The sequence below is a fragment of the Hylobates moloch genome, unplaced genomic scaffold, assembly GCF_009828535.3.
Source record: "Hylobates moloch isolate HMO894 unplaced genomic scaffold, HMol_V3 SCAFFOLD_21, whole genome shotgun sequence".
NCBI classification, from domain to species: domain Eukaryota; kingdom Metazoa; phylum Chordata; class Mammalia; order Primates; family Hylobatidae; genus Hylobates; species Hylobates moloch.
In genome coordinates, this window is record NW_026652296.1 from 24,563,671 (window position 1) to 24,582,360 (window position 18,690).

General features: G+C 52.3%; 1 protein-coding gene across 19 annotated transcripts in view; it reads right to left on the reverse strand.

Annotated features, from left to right (window-relative positions):
* The window catches only part of EPB41L1 (erythrocyte membrane protein band 4.1 like 1), a 145,203-nt gene that overhangs the window by 22,527 nt on the left and 103,986 nt on the right, over nt 1-18,690 (reverse strand). For 4 of the 19 annotated variants that reach the window (XM_058433140.1, XM_032143234.2, XM_058433139.1 and 1 more), the window contains exons 12-15: nt 16,554-16,702; nt 15,548-15,583; nt 12,871-13,053; nt 1,098-1,508 (exon numbers count right to left, since the gene is read on the reverse strand). In XM_058433140.1, the coding sequence (XP_058289123.1) occupies nt 1,098-1,508; nt 12,871-13,053; nt 15,548-15,583; nt 16,554-16,702 (779 nt within the window). Of the gene's footprint in view, nt 1-1,097; nt 1,509-2,585; nt 2,694-3,201; nt 5,146-9,930; nt 10,036-12,870; nt 13,054-15,547; nt 15,584-16,553; nt 16,703-18,690 lie in introns of all 19 variants that reach the window. The other 15 variants (XM_058433137.1, XM_058433136.1, XM_058433135.1 and 12 more) reach the window with 10 other exon arrangements.

The following is an 18,690-nucleotide window of genomic DNA, read 5'->3' on the forward strand; positions in this document are numbered from 1 at the left end:
GGCTCAAGTGATCCCCCTGCCTTCTTGCCTGAGCTCCTGAGTAGCTGGGATTGCAGGCACAAGCCACTGTGCCTGGCTGAAGGGGATTCTTATAGATGGTTGCAACCCTGTAACCCAGCCATTCATCCAGTTAATCATCTATTAGTGCCTAGTATATGCCAGGCCTAGAGGAGCTGCCACCTGGTGAGAGAGCAGGCTCGTCAGCCACTGACCTGACCGCTTTGGATAGTGCTGGAGCATAGGCATTACAGGGCAAGAGGGTAGGGGGGCAATACTTCTGCCCAGGGTGGTCAGGAAAGCAAGCCCCTGCTAGGAAACTGACATTTGAACTTGGTCCTGGAACATGATAGGTTTGTAACGCACCAAAAGGGAGAAAAAAAACCTGCTCAGAGAGTATAGCATGAAGTGAGAGCCCAGAGTGGCTAAGCTCATATTTCAATGCTGGGAATGTTGGGGAAAGGAGAGTGTAGGAGGGAGGTTGGGTCTAGAAGAGATGAGGGGGCAAAGGAATGATATGGGCAGATGTGCCTTAGAGAAATCCCTTCGCGGCTCTACAGAGGAGACCACAGAGAGGCCCAGAAACAGTCTGTCCCTCCTCAATGACCACATTTCCTCTCTTGCAGGAGCTTCCATTACCACCCTGAGACCCCAGGGCCAGATGGATTTAAACTGCTTCCCCTTCCCCGGGAAGCCCAGACCCCAGAGAGACAAGCCTGGGCCCGGATCAGGAAAAACCATTCAGCTTTCAGACCAGGCTGCAGGAGCCCCCAAGAGTCCACAGATGCATGCTCTCTGCAGGTGCCATGCAACACAGGTAGGGGGGCAGGGGGTCAAGTAAGACCAGACTACCTGTCATCGCTCGACCTCAGCAAGCGATGGGGTCACAGGGTTAAAACACCAAGGAGCGCATGTTAGGGGTAAACCGAGATGGCAAACATGCGAGCACAGAACCATGCTGTTCTGCAGAGGGGCAGTCATGCAACACGAGACAGAGCTTCAGGCTGCAGGCTGGGTGCTCGGTCTTCTCACGGGTGGCTTGGGGCCCTCTGAGCATGCGGTGCCCAGCAGGCCCGGCTCTTGAGGAAGCTCCACTGTACCTCAAACTGGGGCATATCCGGGGTGGAGCAGGCCCCTCGATCCGGGCTGTCCTCAATGCCCCCAGACTCATCATCCTGGCTGGGGGCCCCCTTGTTGAGATCCCGGGAAAACACCAGGCCCTCAGTGTCCGAGTCGCTTTTGTCCCGGTCGAGCTCAGGCAGGCTGCGGGAGAAGTCTTCGAAGGCGCTGCCGTGGTAGTCACCCATGACCGTGAAGTCCACTTCAGCCTCCAGGCTAGACGTAGAGCTGACCGTGATGCTGGAGCACTTGCGCTCAATGGCCAGGTGGTTGTCCTTCAGGAACACCGTGTCCCTCTCCTGGTCCTGGTCCTCATCGCCCGTGTCACTCTCTGGGGCCCGGGGACGTGGTGGTTTGACTTTCTCCTCGGAGCCCTCCCTCAGCCCTGCTCTCTATGGCCAGATAAAATCAAAAGAATGGGGATGTGGGGTGGGGAGAGAGAGAGAAAGAGAAATCAAGATGGTGAATGTCAGGAGAAATCTCGGGGCTGTGTCGACATCCCGAATGGAAGAGCAGGCCAGGAAACGAAAAACACCCCAGGAAAGGTTCCTTGAAATCATAACAAGCTTAAAAAAATCAAAAATGACTCAAGAGTGGAGATGCCCCTTTCTGAGGGTCTCACACTGATGGCAAAAGCAAGTACAAAGCAAACGTCCTGCCAGTGAGTCCTGGACAGGAGGCTCCATCCAAGGGTATTGGATCTGGGAGCTTATTGGAAGCAGCATTGCACGAAAGGCAGGGATGGAAGCCCGGACCCCAGGCCCATCCGTGCAGGCGGGCATTGAGAAACAGAAACTAAGGAGGGAGATCCAGGGATTCAGGGAGACCCAGGAAGCGAAGGCAGAGAGTTTGGAGCCAAGAACTTTGAGGAACAAAAGAGGAAGCCAACATGTTTGTCAATTCCACTGAGTCTCCGGGGGAGGGGTCAGCATCAACTAGAGAGGAGCAATTCGGGGTCAGGCCTTTTGGGCACGAGCTTCTTGGGAGCTGAGTGCTACGCCGGCTCCACCCTGAGCGCCATGAGTGGACCACGGGCAGGTCAGAGAGTAGAGGCTCTGGTCCCATCAGTGTAATTGACAACAGTGGGCCAAGGCAGTGCCTCGGGGAACCAGCAACTCTTGTCCGACATACATACCTCTCAACTGGCCTGTCAGGGATTAAACACCACACACACATTTTTGGCTGGTTCATAACATTCTTTTTAAAGACCAACCTAATACCCATGAAAGATTTGTAAAGAACTTGGCTTCTGGTTCTAGGGATTCAGTGGGCTTAGACATTCACTTGCTAAGCGAGCCTCCATTTAGCCAGTTTCTGGAAGGTTGAGAGGTGTGAGGGAGACATTCCAGACAAGCCAGAGTTGAGCAGCACAAGAGGTGCTGCCACAGCAGGTGGGAACCTAAGGCGGCGATGCATCCTGGCCGGGTGAAGGTGACCGATTCATCAGGGCACAGAGGGGCTGCAGAGACCTGAGGGCCTGAGGGGCTGGCGAATCTCAGGTGCCCCCCCTTCCCAGGGGTGTTGGCTGCTAAGTTGGTGGAGCGCTTCTCTTCCCTGATCGCATCTCCGGATTTGTTCTGGATTAGAGAAGACAGTTAGTCTTAAGGAGGCAGAAAGAAACTTGGCACTGGGACTGAGAGGGAACCAGAAGCGAAGGATGGAAACCTCTGGACTGTCAACTTTCCCAAGGGGGGAGAACTAGGGATGGGAAAGGATGAAGAAAGATCGCTGGACAAGCCAAGCAAGGTAGGCAGGAACCCAGCGGGTATGAGCGGCAAGGCAAAGCAGGTGTGTCATTTGCTGGTGGTGGCGCCACTTTCTCCATGGGGGTTGTGTGACCCTCTGGGCACCAGGTCACACCAAAAGCTGAGGGTCTTTGTGGCCAAGCTAACATGGGCCAAGCAGAGAAGCCCATTATTCAGCCTGAGCTACACCCAGGCCTGTTTAGGGAAAAAACTCACAGGGATGGATAAGCAGCCTCTGATTGCAGTAATGACGAGGGGCCACTGAAACATGCTTCTAAAAACTACAGAGCATGCGGCCAGCCCCCATGGGTGGGGAGCAGCGGTGGGGGCGGGGGCTCACATGGCCAGTTACCCCAGTTCCAGAAGCTTCTGCCAGCGTGGTTTCACAGCCTGAATCGGGGGACACGGGCTCTAGTTCCGTGCGTGCTTCCTGGTAGGATGCAGAAGTGTCCTCCCCGAAGTGTCTGGTAGCCAGAGGTATCACTGTGGAATGTGTGGCTTTGGGGCTGGCAAAGTTCCCTGGGGGCTGGAGTTGGGCGAAGCCCAGGTCTGAGAGCGTACTCCGCTGCTGCTCTGCCTGTCCCACGGGGGCCTCTGAAGACAAGTCATTTGGAAGGGCCCTTGCTTCACCCTCGCTCGTTCGGCGAGTTTCAGCTCCGTGGGTCTCAAATATCCGAATTTTGTTGGCCACTGAGGTCTTGCTAATATCTTCTAGGGAGCCCTCTTGGACCCCAGCCTGGAAAGAGGTCATCTCCCTTTGCTTCCCTGAAGGGAACCCAAACCCCAGAGGTATGCGCCCCTCAGCTTCTTCAGGGACTACTCTGGGCTTTCTGCTGATGATGGGAGGAGGCCTGCGCTCACCTCCTGTGACAGGGGACACCACAAACCCTACTTGGTCCTTGGGCTCTGGGCTGGCTTTCAAAAGATGGACATGTCTAAGAAAGGGCTCCCTGGGCTCCGAAGGCTCCCCTGACCCACGGGAGGTTGGACTTGGAGAAGCTTTCTCCAGAGCTGCCAGGTCCTCAGAATGACCAGGGGAGGCCGGCAGGGGAATGATCACCTCCATGTGAAGAAATGCTGAAGCCTCACGGTCCTTCAGCTCAGCCCCTCCTTTCTGGGTGGGAACCACTGCCCTCTCTTTGGGTGGGAAGTTGCCTCTGTCTGGTTTGGCTGGCTTCCTGACATTCAGAGGGATGGCCTGAGGAAGGGCGCAGGCCTGGGGGTTGGGACGCACACCCCGTCCTCTGTGAGGAGGGTGCTTCTTCAGTTCCTCTGTGGGACTTTCCTCAGCCTTTCCCAGCAAATCTCCACTCACGGGGGCCCCTTCCTCTCGGGCTGCGCTGGCTGTCAGGTGGGGAAATTCTCCTTCCCCTCCCCACTGGGCATCTTCCCAGCCTTCAGCAATTGTCTGTCCTGCAAGAGATCCCTTCAGGTCACCAGGTCCTCCAGGGTTCTTGGGGGTCCCTGCCCCTTCCGCTGGGGAAGTCATGTGGGCTTCGTCCTTGCTCCTGCTGGAAGCAGCAGCAGAAACCCTCAGGTCTAAGGAATTCAGCGTCGGCCTGGGCTCACCTCCAGGAGGGGCATCCAGGCGCCCTTTTCTCTCCTCCAGGGGTGGAGGGAGGACTTGGTCTTCTGAGTCTTTTTCTTCATAATTTAAATAGAAGCTCCTCTCTGCAAAGGAGGTATCAGTTTCATCGCTCGACTCAGCTCTGGCTTCTGCATGGGCTGGATCCAATAGAAACGACTGGAGTCCTCCCTTGTTGGAGGCTGGAGAGAGGACGTCCACCTCTGCTGGCCTGGTCCCTGGAGCAGTGGGTCTCCCACAAGTGTGGGGCTCCTCCAGCCCCTTCCTCAGCTCTGTCTGGCCCTCCTGCTGACCATCTGACATGCAGCGGTTCCTGATGGTTGCCTCTCTGGTGTCTGCCCTGGGCTCAGAGCCCTCGAGGAGCTTTTCTGCCAATGTGCGGCCGGAAGCCAGGGCAGCCCCTCCTGGGCTTTCTCTGATCCCGGGGCCTTCCTCCCCCACTGACTCAAAGTCTTCAGGACTTGCAATCATTTTTCCTTGTTGCTGGGTGTTTGCTCTTCTGTTCCCCACCATTTCTTCTGTGGCCACTTCCACTTTGAACTTGTCCACCAGAACGTCTACCTTGGAGAGTCTGCCGTTGGCAAGGATACCAGCAAGGCCTGCCTGCCTTTCTTCCTGCTGCATGGTGGTCACTTTTAGGAGACCGAGCTCTTCTGGCCTAGTGTACTGTCTTTCTATAAATACCCAATGCTCTGAACCCTGTGTTTCAATTGGAGCAAGAAGAGTTAACATGAAATATCAGGTACCTGAAGAATGGGTGAGTTTTTCCCTTTGTAAGAGGGGACCAATCTACCACTGAAATGTTTGACTTTGGGACAGCACATCCCCAGAACTGGCTGGGGACAGGAAGGCATGATGTGCCAGCCATTCTCATCAAGGTCCCTCTTCCCATCAGTCACTTGATAAATTATTGACCAATTTTCCTCAACCACTGCCCCCAACTTGATAAAATGGGATGGGGTCTTATGCCCTCCCCATGTCAGCCATGGGGAAATGGAGATCCACAGTTGGGCCAGGACCCTTCCTCTTCCTCTTTTAGTAACATAACTGCCACTGTCAGAGGGGAAAGTCATTTCCATCACATGGAATCTTTGAATGTTAGAGTCAAAAGTACTCTTACAATGTTATCCAGTCTCATTTCCATATTGTGTAAATGAGGAAACAGGTCTAGAGAAGGTCAGTGACTTGCCCAAGGTCACTGTTAGTAGAAGACAGAGTCAGGAAAAGGAAGCCTGATTTTTGAGGCTGGAGATCTTTGCTAACTTATTTCACAACCACAGAATATGGGTGCCAACTGTGATCCAATGGCAAATTGAAGGGATGCATTAAGTTCCACAGGCCACAGCCTGAAATTGAAACTTTCTACGAGGGCTTCTGGGAAGAAAGCAGAGTAGTCATGGAGATATCACATGACCAGGTTAGTGCCAGGCACCACAATGGCTTAAACAGCTTGAACACTGTGGTGTTCAATCTAAAAGAAACAAATACCAGGGCCCATTCTAATTCTAACAAAACCCATGGAAAGAGCAGAAAAGGACTGAATAGAATGCATCAAGGAAGGGAGAGAGTTAAAGATCTAAGCATCATCTTGCATCAAAAGCACCAGAGGGCAAGCGTGGTGGCTCACGCCTGTAATCCCAGCACTTTGGGAGGCTGAGGCTGGCAGATCATGAGGTCAAGAGATCAAGACCATCCTGGCCAACATGGTGAAACCCCATCTCTACTAAAAATACAAAAAATTAGCCAGACATGGTGGCATGCCCCACCTGTAATCCCAGCTACTTGGGAGGCTGAGGCAGGAGAATTGCTTTAACCTGGGAGGCGGAGGTTGCAGTGAGCTGAGACTGTGCCACTGCACTCCAGCCTGGTGACAGAGCGAGACTCTGTCTAAAAAAAAAAAAAAAAAACACAAAAGGCCAGGCGCGGTGGCCCACACCTGTAATCCCAGCACTTTGGGAGGCTGAGGCACGAGAATTGCTTGAACCTGCAGGGCAGAGGTGGCGGTGAGCAGAGATCGCACCATTGCACTCCAGCCTGGGCAACAAGTGCAAAACTCCATCTCAAAAAAAAAAAAAAAAAAAAGCACCAGATCGCAGCACTGTTAGGCCATCTCCCAATAGCCTCTACCTCCCCCAAGAGTTCTTCAAACAATGCCTGGGAGGGGATGGTGGACTTCTAGGGTGGTTAGAAAAGCAGGAAGGTCATTGGGTTTTTCATCTTGTGGCCACAGGATACTTCCCACAAAATTTTAATGCAAGTCGGCTATGTGACAGAAATACAGAGCTGCCCTGGTAAAGTTGGGAGTGTAGGCGGCCTTAATGCCCTGAGGTACCTCCCTCCTCACTGCCCCAACTAGAGCCCCTCGTGATACAGATATGGAAACTGAGACCTGGAGAAGCATCTTGCCCAAGGCCATACAGGGAGCAAGTGGAAAGGCAGGCCTTGAACTCAGTCTCTGACGTCAAGTTCTGTGAAGTGTGTCCTCTCCACCCTACCATGACCACCTCCACAGGGAGACATGCCCAAAACTGCTCCTGGCAGCAGAAGGGGGAAGGTTTATATGACCTTGGGCTCCTTTTCAGGTTATGACTTGGTGAAGAGTCTGCTAATCCCACCCCACAGAGAGGAGTCTGTCAGATCCCATAAGATCTGAAACATTTGAAGGCCCAAGACAGCATCATAAACCCTCTGTTCCCCACTGTGTTTTGAGAAAATCTCTCTGATTGTCAGGGAATCAGAACCCATTAAAATAATCTTGTCCATGGGAAAGCGAGATAAAAGGAAGGGGGGAAGGTCTAGGTAAAGTCTGGGGTGGGTTTCTGAGCTTTTACTTCAGGTCATTAAGCCTTCAGGACCACAGCTCCTGAACCATCCCAAAGGGACGTGCTTTGAGAGCCTACGGAAGCTAGGTCCCTTTGCTCATTTCCTTGAGAAGTAGGTTCCTTCAGCTGCCTCCATTCCAGCTGTACTGACATCTGCCTGGCAATGATGGCCAAAGCTAGTCAATGCGCCTCCTTCTGGAACATTCCTGCCCCAATTCTAACTAGCAACTAGGCTAGATAAGCAAAAGTGAGTGGCGCAGGTGCTGGCAGAGAATGAAAAGTAAGACTGCAGGAAGAAAGGGGAAACGTATAGTGATTGTTAGTTGCTATGTGCCAGGCAATGCCAGCCCTTTGTCTAAGTTATTAAATTTAATCCAAATGGCAACTTGTGAAGCAGATATCGTTATCCTTATTTCAGAAGGGGAAACGGTATCCCAGAGGGGAGAGGCCATGCTCAAGATCACAGGCTGAGCAGCAGGGGACAAAGTAAAACGTAGGATCCTGAAGAGGAAAAGAAAACTGAACAAAAAAGAAAAAAACTTCTACGGTGCCAAGGCACAGGTAGAGCCACACACCTGGCCCGAGGGGTTGACGTGAAAGTCGTTCTAACCCGAATCACAAGATGGGATAATGTTAGGGTAGCCCCAGGTAGCCGCAGCCCTGCAGCCATTCTTTCTCGAGCCAGGGGACCGTCGGTGCCTTGCTCAGAGCGCCCCCTGCCGTCAGATAGGGGCACTGCAGCAAGAGAAGCTAGCAACAGGGGTGGGGAGAAACAGAGCCAGTTGGGCTCACAGCTGTCTGCACCCAAGGCACAGACAGGAAACTCTCCAGCCTGGCTGTTCTCCTGACTCCAGGCTGTTCAGGCCCCTCCTGGAGCTCTGGGTCACATTTTGGGGCCTGCCTTTTTTTTTTTTTGAGACGGAGTTTTGCTCTGTCGTCCAGGCTGGAGTGCAGTGGCGTGATCTTGACTCACTGACACAGCCGCCTCCCGAGTTCAAGCGATTCTCCTGCCTCAGCCTCCCCAGTAGCTGGGATTACAGGCACGCGCCACCACGCCTGGCTTATTATTGTTATTATTAGTATTTTTAGTAGAGATGGGGGTTTCACCATTTTGGCCAGGCTGGTCTCGAACTCCTGACCTCAGGTGATCCGCCCAACTCAGTCTCCCAAAGTGCTGGAATTACAGGCGTGAGCCACCATGTCCGGCCAGGCCTGCCCTTTATAAGAGGAGGGGTTCCAGGGTAAGAGGCCCTCCAGAAACCATGTCCTGGGAGAAAGTGAGAAGAGAGTGAAGTGTTCTAGGGAAGGGGAGGTGTTCAAGTCTCCGAAGGGCTGGCCTGGAGGAGGATGCAGAGCGGCAGCGGGCACCAGCGGGCAGAATGAGACCTACAGGCTGCTGATTTGAAAAGGCAGGTTTTAATTCAACACGAAAACTTCCCAATAGTTAATGGGCTGCCGCCAAGGACAGCAAAAGTGCCTGCTGTGGAAGAGGCTGGATGGACATTTGCAGGAGAATGATGGGGGGGTGGGGTGCAGGTTGTGGGCTCTGCTCCCCAAACGGGCACCTGTCCTTGGTCACAGGAGCATCTCTGTGTCCAGGGCATCTCTCTGGCCCTGTCCTTGGTATGCTGTTGACTCCTGTCCCATTTCCCTCAAGAGAGTATGCAGATAGTTTTGTTTTTATTTTTAGATTGAGGAAAAATTCATAGAGTAGAAGTATGATTTACGTTTTATCACTTATGTAGCTCATTTATGTCTTTCTTAAAGTTCCAGCATGTTTGCAGCAGCTACAGAAGTTTTCTCTGAGAATGGAGAAAGGTACAGGCCCTCAGAGGAGAGCATACGTCAACAGGGGAGTGGCAGATATCGGGGAAGAAAGTTCTGCCCAGATGATCGCTCAGTACCTTCCAACCCTGACAGTCCATGAAATCCCATCAGAGGAGGGAGTGCAGCCTCCTGCCTGGGCCTGGATTCTACGCCCAACATCCATGCAGGGCCACAGGAAGTTCAAAGAGCCCTCCACTTGCTGCCGCCCTGGGCATAGAAGCAATGGCCTCCTCATTTCAAACACTTGCCTGACCAATCTCTCTACAAACCTAAGGATACTCCTTAGAGAAAGATGTCCACTTTTGACTGCCTCCTTGATGGGCCCAAGCTCCAGGGGAGTTCAGAGAAGACGCAGGCAGGAGATGCCTGGAATGTCATGCCCTAACTAGCCGCTGCTAGACCATTCAGGCTTCTGAACAGAGACAAGACCTTAAGGCAGAAGGCATTTGGGTGCCATGACCCCTGACCCTAAGCATAGAAGTCAGAGCCTGCCTCTAGAGTCACCTGCCTCACCAGGGCCTGAAAGAGGGAGATCATTCCTGCCTCTCCTTCAAGGCCAAAGGCAATGCAGGCTGTTCTGTCTTCCCAGAATGGTTGCAGTCCTGTCCCTCCTGAGAAACAATGGATGAGGGAGGGGCTGGCCCTTTATGGATCTCTGGGATGGGGACATTTCCTTATCACAGCATGGGGACAGCGTGGGTTACCCATTGCTTCCATGTGCTTGGCAGAATCTGGTACATTCCCCTCACCCCAGAGAAAGGGTTTTCTTAAGACCACAGAGGGTGGTTCTGGGTGGGCAGGAGGAAGGGGCACAGAGGAAGGTGAAGACAGTAACCTCAGGAGATGCTGCAAGGCTTTTCTGAGTGAACACTTCCAAGCCTGCGGCTGCTCCGGGCTCAGGTACCAAGTCCTGCTGAGAGATGTCCTGGGTCCTCTGGGACTGCAGGGGAGGCCCAGAGCCAGAAGAAAGGGGAAGAGGGAGGAAGGGAAGGAGAGACAGAGACAGGAAGAGTGGGAGAGAGAAAAAGTAGGAGAGAGAGATACACACACAAAGTCCATAAATAGCCCAGCTTTTTAAGTCCCATATCTGTAGGATTTGTGGATTAGGTCAGGGATTAGGTCACTCTGTGGGGTGAGCTCGGGAGGGACTGCCCTTCTGAGCCACTTAAGGGAGGGAGGCCCACAGTCAGCCCCAGTGCCCTTCCCCCATGGCCTGCCCCCTCTCATTCAGAGATGTTGGAGCCATACCATTTAGACTCTGGCTCCAGATGTCTCTGGCTTAGGCTATGGTTCAATCCTGCAGTTTGGATTACAGCCCCCTTTAAACACTGAAACTTGGGTTTGGCAAATGGGAACAGTTAAAGTTCCCTCTGTTTTCCCCTTGGCCCAGATGAGGCCCAACAATATACGAGGAGGCGGCTAGGAATTCTGGATGACACAGGCATCTTCAGGATGCCCCCCACAAAACTGATTTTGGGATCAGGGATTCTAGTCACCACAGCAATAGCCCCATGACTGCCCAGCACCTTCCAGTTGAGAAAGTGCTTTTATATTCATTATTTCACTCCACTTTCCCAACTACCCTATGGAATGACCATTTTGGTCCTCCTGTAGATGGACTAGGCAATGCGGCTCAGAAAGGGGAAGTTACTCACCCAAGGAGCCAGTCAATCCTTGTCTATGGCACCTCCCCATCTCCCAAATCTTCAAAGGCCCCTAAATGCCAAGGGGGCCTGTAAGCCAGTTCTGAATGGTCCATAGCTCCAGAGTGAGCTCCTGGACCACAGAACTTTCCAGCAGTGGACTATACTCCTTGGGGCTGAGCGGGGCTGGGAGGTGGAGCAGATTGTACCTTTTAGTAAGACCCATCTTCTAGCAGTTCCAGCTATCACCAGCAGGTGGGGCACACCCTACACCAGGCTACACTGAGACACTCCAGAGCTGTAGACCTCACTTCCCAGGGCTCATCCTCCCCTTCTCTTCTGGAGACTCACTCTTTCAGTAGCCTCTGCATCCCACCTCGCCCACAGCCAGGCCAAGCTTGGCCAGCCCACATCAGGATTGATTAGAGGCCACGCTGAAGGGCAGAAGAGGGTGCTGTTCACTGGATCACTAGACCAGCCTCCACCACCCAGCCCAGGGTCTTGCTTGTGCCAGAGGCAAACAGAGGCCCTTCGTGGATGCAGAGGTCTGCCCTTCTTCCACGGCACCAGCCTTAAAGGCCCCCAAAGCATCCCTAATTCTGTGACTCACAAACCAGAAAGCCACCCCAGTAGCTCTCTCTGGACTTATGCCTTACTAGACAAAGCCGTCTGTTATCTGGAAGGTTCAGGCCATGGTGGCACTGATCCAATAAAATGCTCTGCTAATTAGATCATGGGTGCATCACCAATTTTCAAAGCATTAGGGGGCAGCACACATACAATTGACTCTCTACCTGGTCTTTATGTAATTTGGTCTTGCTCCTAGGCAGCTGTGATTTAATAGCAAATACAATAGCCTGGGTCACAAGAAAATTGGGTTCTGGCTCCTCTTCCATCAGCTACGACACTGAATAAGTCCTTCCTCTTTCTGGGTCTCAGAGCCCCTATCTGTAAAATGAAGGTTCTGAGCAGGTTCCCAGGGCCCTTTCAACTTTTATTTTATTTAGGAAAGGGGAATTTTATTTGTTAAAGAAAAGTCATCTGTGAATGCCTCTAGTTAAATTAGTATGCTTGACTTTAACACTTTGGATTGAAACATGCTCTCTTTATCCTGATTTGAAGTTAACCTCCTCTGTGGAAGAGTCTGGAACTCTCAAGTGAAACAATAACTCACACTGCGCATCAAGGTACTCTGCTAGTCCCTCTATGTGCGTTATCTCATTTAATCCTTACAGCATCCCCATGAAGTAGGTGCTTTTATTATCTCTACCCGACGAGTCTCAGAGAGGTTAAGTAACAAGCCCAAAGTCATCCAGCTGGCAGGCAGCGGAGCCAGAATTCAAATCCAGGCAGTGTAAGTCTACACCACAATTGGGTTTGAGACCAGTAAGCAATAGCTTCAGGGAGAAAACACCTAAGTATAAACTGGGGTAAATTTTGCCAAGATTTAGCAAGGGCTAAAAATACTGACTTGAGAGTCTAAATGCAGGGCTTCCCCAAATCCTAACTTCATCTCTTCTTCAATCAAGAAAACACCCCACTCTTTCCACTCAGAAAGGCAGGTCATGTGAGATCCTTTTCTGAAGCCTGAGAAGCAGGTCTGATTTCTGTGAAGGGCCCATTCCCTTCCAGTGGACTCCGAAGCCCCTTCTAGGAGGGACCACACCCCAATCCGTGTTTTCACAATAGGCACAATAGGGTCTGGTTCTGGAGAGAGCTATTGGGATTCTCAAAATGTAGCGTGCATGAAAAGCCTCTGCAGCACTTGTCCAAATGCTGATGCCAGCACTGAGTCCAAATATCTGATTGAGTAGATCTGGGCTGGGGCCCTGAAACCTGCATTTCTAACCAGCACCCCTTCCCCATTATACTCGGGCTGATGGAAGGAGAGTACGCCAAGCTACCATGAGTCTTGAGCTTTTCATGTTTTAAGTTGGTCTCCAGGACCCAGGATTCCAAGATTTAGTGAATTCATCTCCCTCAGCCTAATCTACCACGCTCTCCATCCCCACCAGCCCCTAAGCAGCAATGGGGGAAGCATATTGGTGTGGAGGATAAGTGTAAGTCAGGATGTAGCAACCCAATGCCTCTTTACCCAAGGCCCCTATCGAGGGGTTCAGGGCGACACCTACCTCACTGGCTTTCTCAGGGGTGCCCTTGGGGGAGGGGGAGGCGGGGGAGGAGGGCAGCCTGCGCTCCCGTTCCCAGTCTCGATCCCGGTGGATGAGTTTGCTGTTGGGCTCCTTCAGGGTCCTCTTAAGCTCATTGATGCTGGCCTGGTGCTTCAGCAAGACGTCCTCTGGCTTGTCTAAGAACTAGGGACAGATGGAGAGGGTGGTGGTGTTAGGGGAACAGCTCCAAGCGGGGGATGCAGGGTGCAGGGATGATGGCAGCAGTCACCATCACCACCCTCCACCAGCAACGTGATTCCCACTCTGACCTGTGTCACCCTCATGGCAGCCCCAGAGACGAACCACCCCAACAGGTGCACATCCCAAGGCACAGAGCACTGAAGATGAAAAAGAGGAGATGTCTGGTCAAGCCACCTTTGCTTCTCCCTTGCCTGGCTCTACAGCCTCTGAACAGCCAGCCTCTACCCAAAGCCCACAGGTCTGGGTGAGTTCCTTTTGGTGCTATAAGCCCGGTCTTAGTCACAGAGGCGACTTCCCTCTGTTACAGCTAAGGCATAGCAGGTGGCAACTGCCAAAGAGCTATAATAACTCACTAATCCTGTTCACTGGGCTGCTCTGGCTCATTCAGGGGCCTCCTAGATCCCTCCTGGATCCCAGTGTCCACTTTCTGGCCAGGACTTGGGCCACTATACTTAGCAGGATGTCCAGTCTGGGCCCCTCCTAGCCCAACATGCACAACTGCCCAGGCCCTGGGGAGGCCCACAGTACAGATCCTCCTCAAGCCAGGGACATCAAGAAGAATGGCCAAGCTCCCACACTAGGGACCAGGGGCAGGAAAAAATTGCATCTAGTCTCCTCTGTGATGGGCCACTACCTTCCCCAGCCACCCTGGACCTTCCAGATACCTTTCAGGTACTGACTCACCAATAGCAGACAGGGTGAGATACAGCCAGACAGAGAAACTAGAATGCTGTGGAGTGTTCGGGAAGATTAGGAGAATTAGAGACCAGGAAGAAGAGCAGTAAGTCCCACGGCTGAACACAAGAATTGAGCCAGGTATAGCCGGAGTTGTAGGATTCTACCTATATGGGTAGTGTTCCCCATTAAACTACCAAGTCTGTGCTCAAACCAGTGCAGCATGACAGAGTCATCTCCTTAGGTCAAGGGAGGACGAGCTTTGTGCAGGAGCTGGCAGGAACCTGCCAAAGCTGTTTATCTGGCTACTTCTGAGGCAAAGTGGTGGCTGGCAGCCCAAGGACGCTTATCTGCAAGGCTGCTTAAAAATTCATGTTAACTCAATTCAGGACAAGAAATGGACAATCTCAGCTTATTAAAGTCAGATCAGGTACTTCTGGAAGAACCACTGGAAGGTAGGCTTACCCTTGGACAAAGCTAGAATCTTCCCCTGGGCTCATCTCTGGTACCCAAGGATCCACTATGGCTGACTCCTAAGCTACCTCAGGAAGGAAACCAATCCCAGTGAGGCTCCTGCTTTCCCTCCAGACATCTGTCTGTTCCTCGGGCATCCCTTCCCAAGCTGAGCTGCCCTCTGGACAATGGCTGTCTGAGAAGTCAAACCTGATGGTGCTTGCACAGGGAGAGGGTTTGGGCTGCAATGGGTAGTGAGTCTCAACCTGAGATGTGGCTTGTCGTCTTCCATCGCAAACCTGCCCCACTGCCTCCGTGGGTGTGTTATGTCCCTGAAGGCTGTGGGGAGCAGTGGGATCCTGGGATCCTTAAAGGTTAAGGGCATTGGAGAAACCTAGTCTGAATGCTTTGCTGTGCAGACAGGGGACTGGGGCCTGGGGGGAATTTCCCAAGACCTTCAAAGAGTTGGTGGCAGAAGTGGGGTTGAAACCCAGATCTCAGGACTCCAAGGCAAGGCTCTTCTTATGTCCCAGCCTCTGGCCCTTTCCCTTGGCGGCCCAAGAATAAACCCAGTTCTCTTGCAGTTAAAGTTCAGATGAAGAGTTTGTGACTGTGTGAGAGGGAAGAAGTGGTTAACATGGAAGGAATAATTTGGGGAAGCAACAAATGGGAAGAAGACGAGGAAAGGAGGAGAAAAGGAGGAGGTTTTTGCCATAGCTGAGCAGTAGTCGACCCTGCCTGGGGGAGGTGTAGGACTGGAGTTGGGGCAGATGCAGATGTGCTCTGAGGCACCTCCCTCCCCCACCCCAATCCCCACTCCCACATCTGGCTGCCAATAGATACAAAAAGAAGCTAGGGGTGAGGACACAGGGGACACAAATGAGATGGAGGCGAGACCAAACAGTGCTGTCAGGGAGGAGATGAATCTAGGGAAGGGGTGGGTCAGGGGAGATGTGCTAAATGAAAGCACAGAATGGCCTGGAAGAGCTGGTGGTGCAGGTGGGATGGTTAGCAGGTGAGCTGCAAGTATGGAGGACCGGGTGAGCTGGGGAGAGGGTGGGAGGGCTGAGGAAGGAGGGAGAGATGGCCGATTGGCCAGGAGAGTCTAAGAAGGGAGCTGGAGAGATAAGCTTAGCGGGTGGTGGAGTGGGGAGCAAGGATGGCTGCAGAGGGGGATGACTGAGGAGCAGAGATGAAGTTGAAGCTGAGATGGTGCCAGGGAAGTGAGCCTGGGATGGACTGTGGGATGGTGACAAATGAGCTAGGGATGGGAACAGCTGGGTAGGGAGGGACAGGTCCCATGCAGTACCTCCTGCTTGTGTCTCGGCGTGGTTTCCTGCTCCGGCTAGTGGGATGTGGTAGGAGGGAAAGAAAGCAGCAGGGTCAGTAGAGCAGATGGATTAGAGATACCACGATGGGCTTGGTCCGGCAAGGAGCCCAGAGCACTCACACTTGACCAAGTGGAGGCCAGGGCAGCTGGGTGGGCCACCAGCAGGGCAGTGAGGTAGTCAGAAGAAGGTACAGGTGTGAAGCAGGGCGCTGTCCCAGGAAGGCAGAGAAGGGAACTAGAGGCCAAGTGGGCAGAGCCACACTGGGCAGATGGGATGTGAGAATGGGGTTTCCTGTCTCTTGCTGTCAGTGGGAGCATGTTCAAGACCCTGTGCTCACAAGGTAGATGGAAAGAAACCTGCTGAACAACTATACCAAGAGGAAGCTCTCCCTGGCCTGTGTGTGTACACACCTGTGTGTATGCATGTTGTCTGCACATCTGTGTGCATGGATCTAAGGGTGATGGGTGCATACATCTGTTATTAAATGTGTGTGAGGCTAAGGTCATGCACTCCTGCATGAGCGTGTACACACAGATACTGGGAGTGTGTGTGTGCACCTGAGTGGGGCATGGGGAAATAGGAAGGGGACACACTTGAACCTCACACTCCTGAGAGCTGTTGGTGACACCTGGTCATGCTCTGAGGAGGAAGAGAGCGGTGCAGATCCAGATCTCAGTCAAAGGGGCAAATTAAGAGCATGCAAAAGGAGGCCTGAGTCCTATAGGGGACAGAGTGCCCCTCTGGAAAAGCAGGGCAAAGCTGCGGAGAGTACAGGGCAGACAGCATGCCCACTCCCACGCCCACCCCATCCCGGCAAGGGCCAGGTATTGAGAGATGACCCAAAGGCAAGGCCCTGCCATGGTGCACTCCATAGCAAGGGTGCTTGGCCACAGCTGGAGGCACGTGAAGGCCAAGGCCGAGGCTAGACCTCAGGACAGCCTCCTGATCCCCAGGGCAGAGGGTACGAGAAAGCCAGGCTCCTACCTTTAGCTCCTTGATCTTGGTTGGAGTCCTGACCTCTCCCTCCTCGGCCTCTGACCGTCGCCCCCCAGACTCGCCATCCTCATCCCGCTTGTCACCATCAGGCCCTGCATCGTGGTTCTCGCTGACAGAGGCTGGGCGGGAGAACTCTGCTGAAGTGGGTGGAGATAGCCAGGCAACCATGTGAGACCCCTCCCAGAGAACAGAGAGAGAACCAGCCCAGCCCTGCCCAACCACGCTGGGAGTGGAGCCAACTCTTCCACACCCCTCACCCGTTGCCCAGAGGGGTGAAGTAGACTTCTGATCACATGGCCAGTGAGTGGCAGAGCTGCCTCCCAGCCCAGGACTCCTTCCTGGTTTCTACAGCACTAGAGCCTGGGTTCAAATCTCAAATCCGCCGGGCGCGGTGGCTCACGCCTGTAATCCCAGCACTTTGGGAGGCAGAGGCGGGCGGATCGTGAGGTCAGGAGATCGAGACCATCCTGGCTAACACAGTGAAACCCTGTCTCTACTAAAAATACAAAAAATTAGCCGGGCGAAGTGGCGGGCGCCTATAGTCCCAGCTACTCGGGAGGCGAGGCAGGAAAATGGCATGAACCCCGGGGGGGCGGAGCCTGCAGTGAGCCGAGATTGCGCCATTGCACTCCAGCCTGGGCGACAGCAAGACTCTGTCTCAAAAAAAAAAAAAAAAAAAAATCTCAAATCCATCTCTTCTTGACTGTGTGACCTTGGGTGAGTTACATAATATTTCTGGGTCTTGGTTTCCTCATCTAGAAGCAGTGCCTGCTTTAGAAAGCGGAGGTGAGGAATGAACAAGCTAATGTATATAAATATTTATGGAAGAGTAGCTGGCACAGAGTGAGCCTTCTATCAATGGCGGCCCATAAATGTTGCTGTTTTGGTTGTGGTGGTTGTGGTAGAATACTCATTTGATCATCATTTAGCAACGCACAAATATTGTGAGATTAGCTTTACTAGTGAAAGCTAAAGTCCTAAAATTTGCAACTGATTTACCTTCTTTATAAATTAGGGAGAATTCGGGGAGATGCCTGCAATAACACCTTTCTCACTCACTGGTATTTCAAAATGCTTTTCTGAATAGGAAAGGAAGGGGTGGAACTAGACTTCGCATCAGGCATTGGGCATAATCCGACTATGCCCATGGATTGTGTCTTGGTGGAAAATAGGCTGAAAAACACGGGTTTAAAATAACCAGAGCTCAGATTATCCTTGGGGTTGGCCTAGATTTTAAAAAGAGGATAATTATCCTTTCTATTCATATACACTCACTTTGCAAAGTACGCATTTATGCATATATTTCGTTTGACATACACAGTACCCTATGTTGATGGCTGGAATGGGACTGACTTATCCCCATTTTACAGAGGATGACTGGAGACATCAAGGGGGGAAGTATCCCACTGGTGACCTTTTGGTGAGCTGGGACAGGGACTGAGGCCTGCTGGCTTAGAGTCCATGCTTCTGTTCCTCTCCGATGAGCTTCCCCAGCTCTGGGCTAACCTCTGCTGCCTGACAGAATCTGGACTTCATTTAGCTCCTGACATAGTAATGGAAGCTACAGGGGAGGGACCTTTCCCTTTGCATAAACCCCAGTTGTCAGTCCTCTGTCTACCCAAGGAGAAGAAGGAGCTTCTTCAGCCTCAGACGAACCCTAGCAGAACTACACATCTTTCAAACACGCACAGGAGTCCTGAGACAGGTCTCATTTTCATATACCAGAAAAAGTATCAGACTTTCTTAATCACCTGGCAAACTCCTAGGTATCCTTCAAAACCCTGCCCAGTTGGCACTCTTTCTGCAGAGCCATTTCTGCCCCTTCTAGACTTAATTCCTCCCTCCTCATGGCTACTCTACATTCTACACATGCTTTTCCCATTGCTTGAACCACAACAAATGCTTACAAACCTGCTATTCTATGAGCTCCTCAAAGGAAAGGGCCAAACCTATTCACTCTAAATACTATACCCAGGACCCAACACAAGGCCTGGCACACATATAACACTCAGAAAATATAAGTAGAACTAACTTGCCTGGAGGCCTGCCCCAAGGTTTTCTGGGAGTATCCACGGTTTCCCTACCCAAGTCCCCACTTTCCACCTTTTTTTTTTTTTTTTTTTTT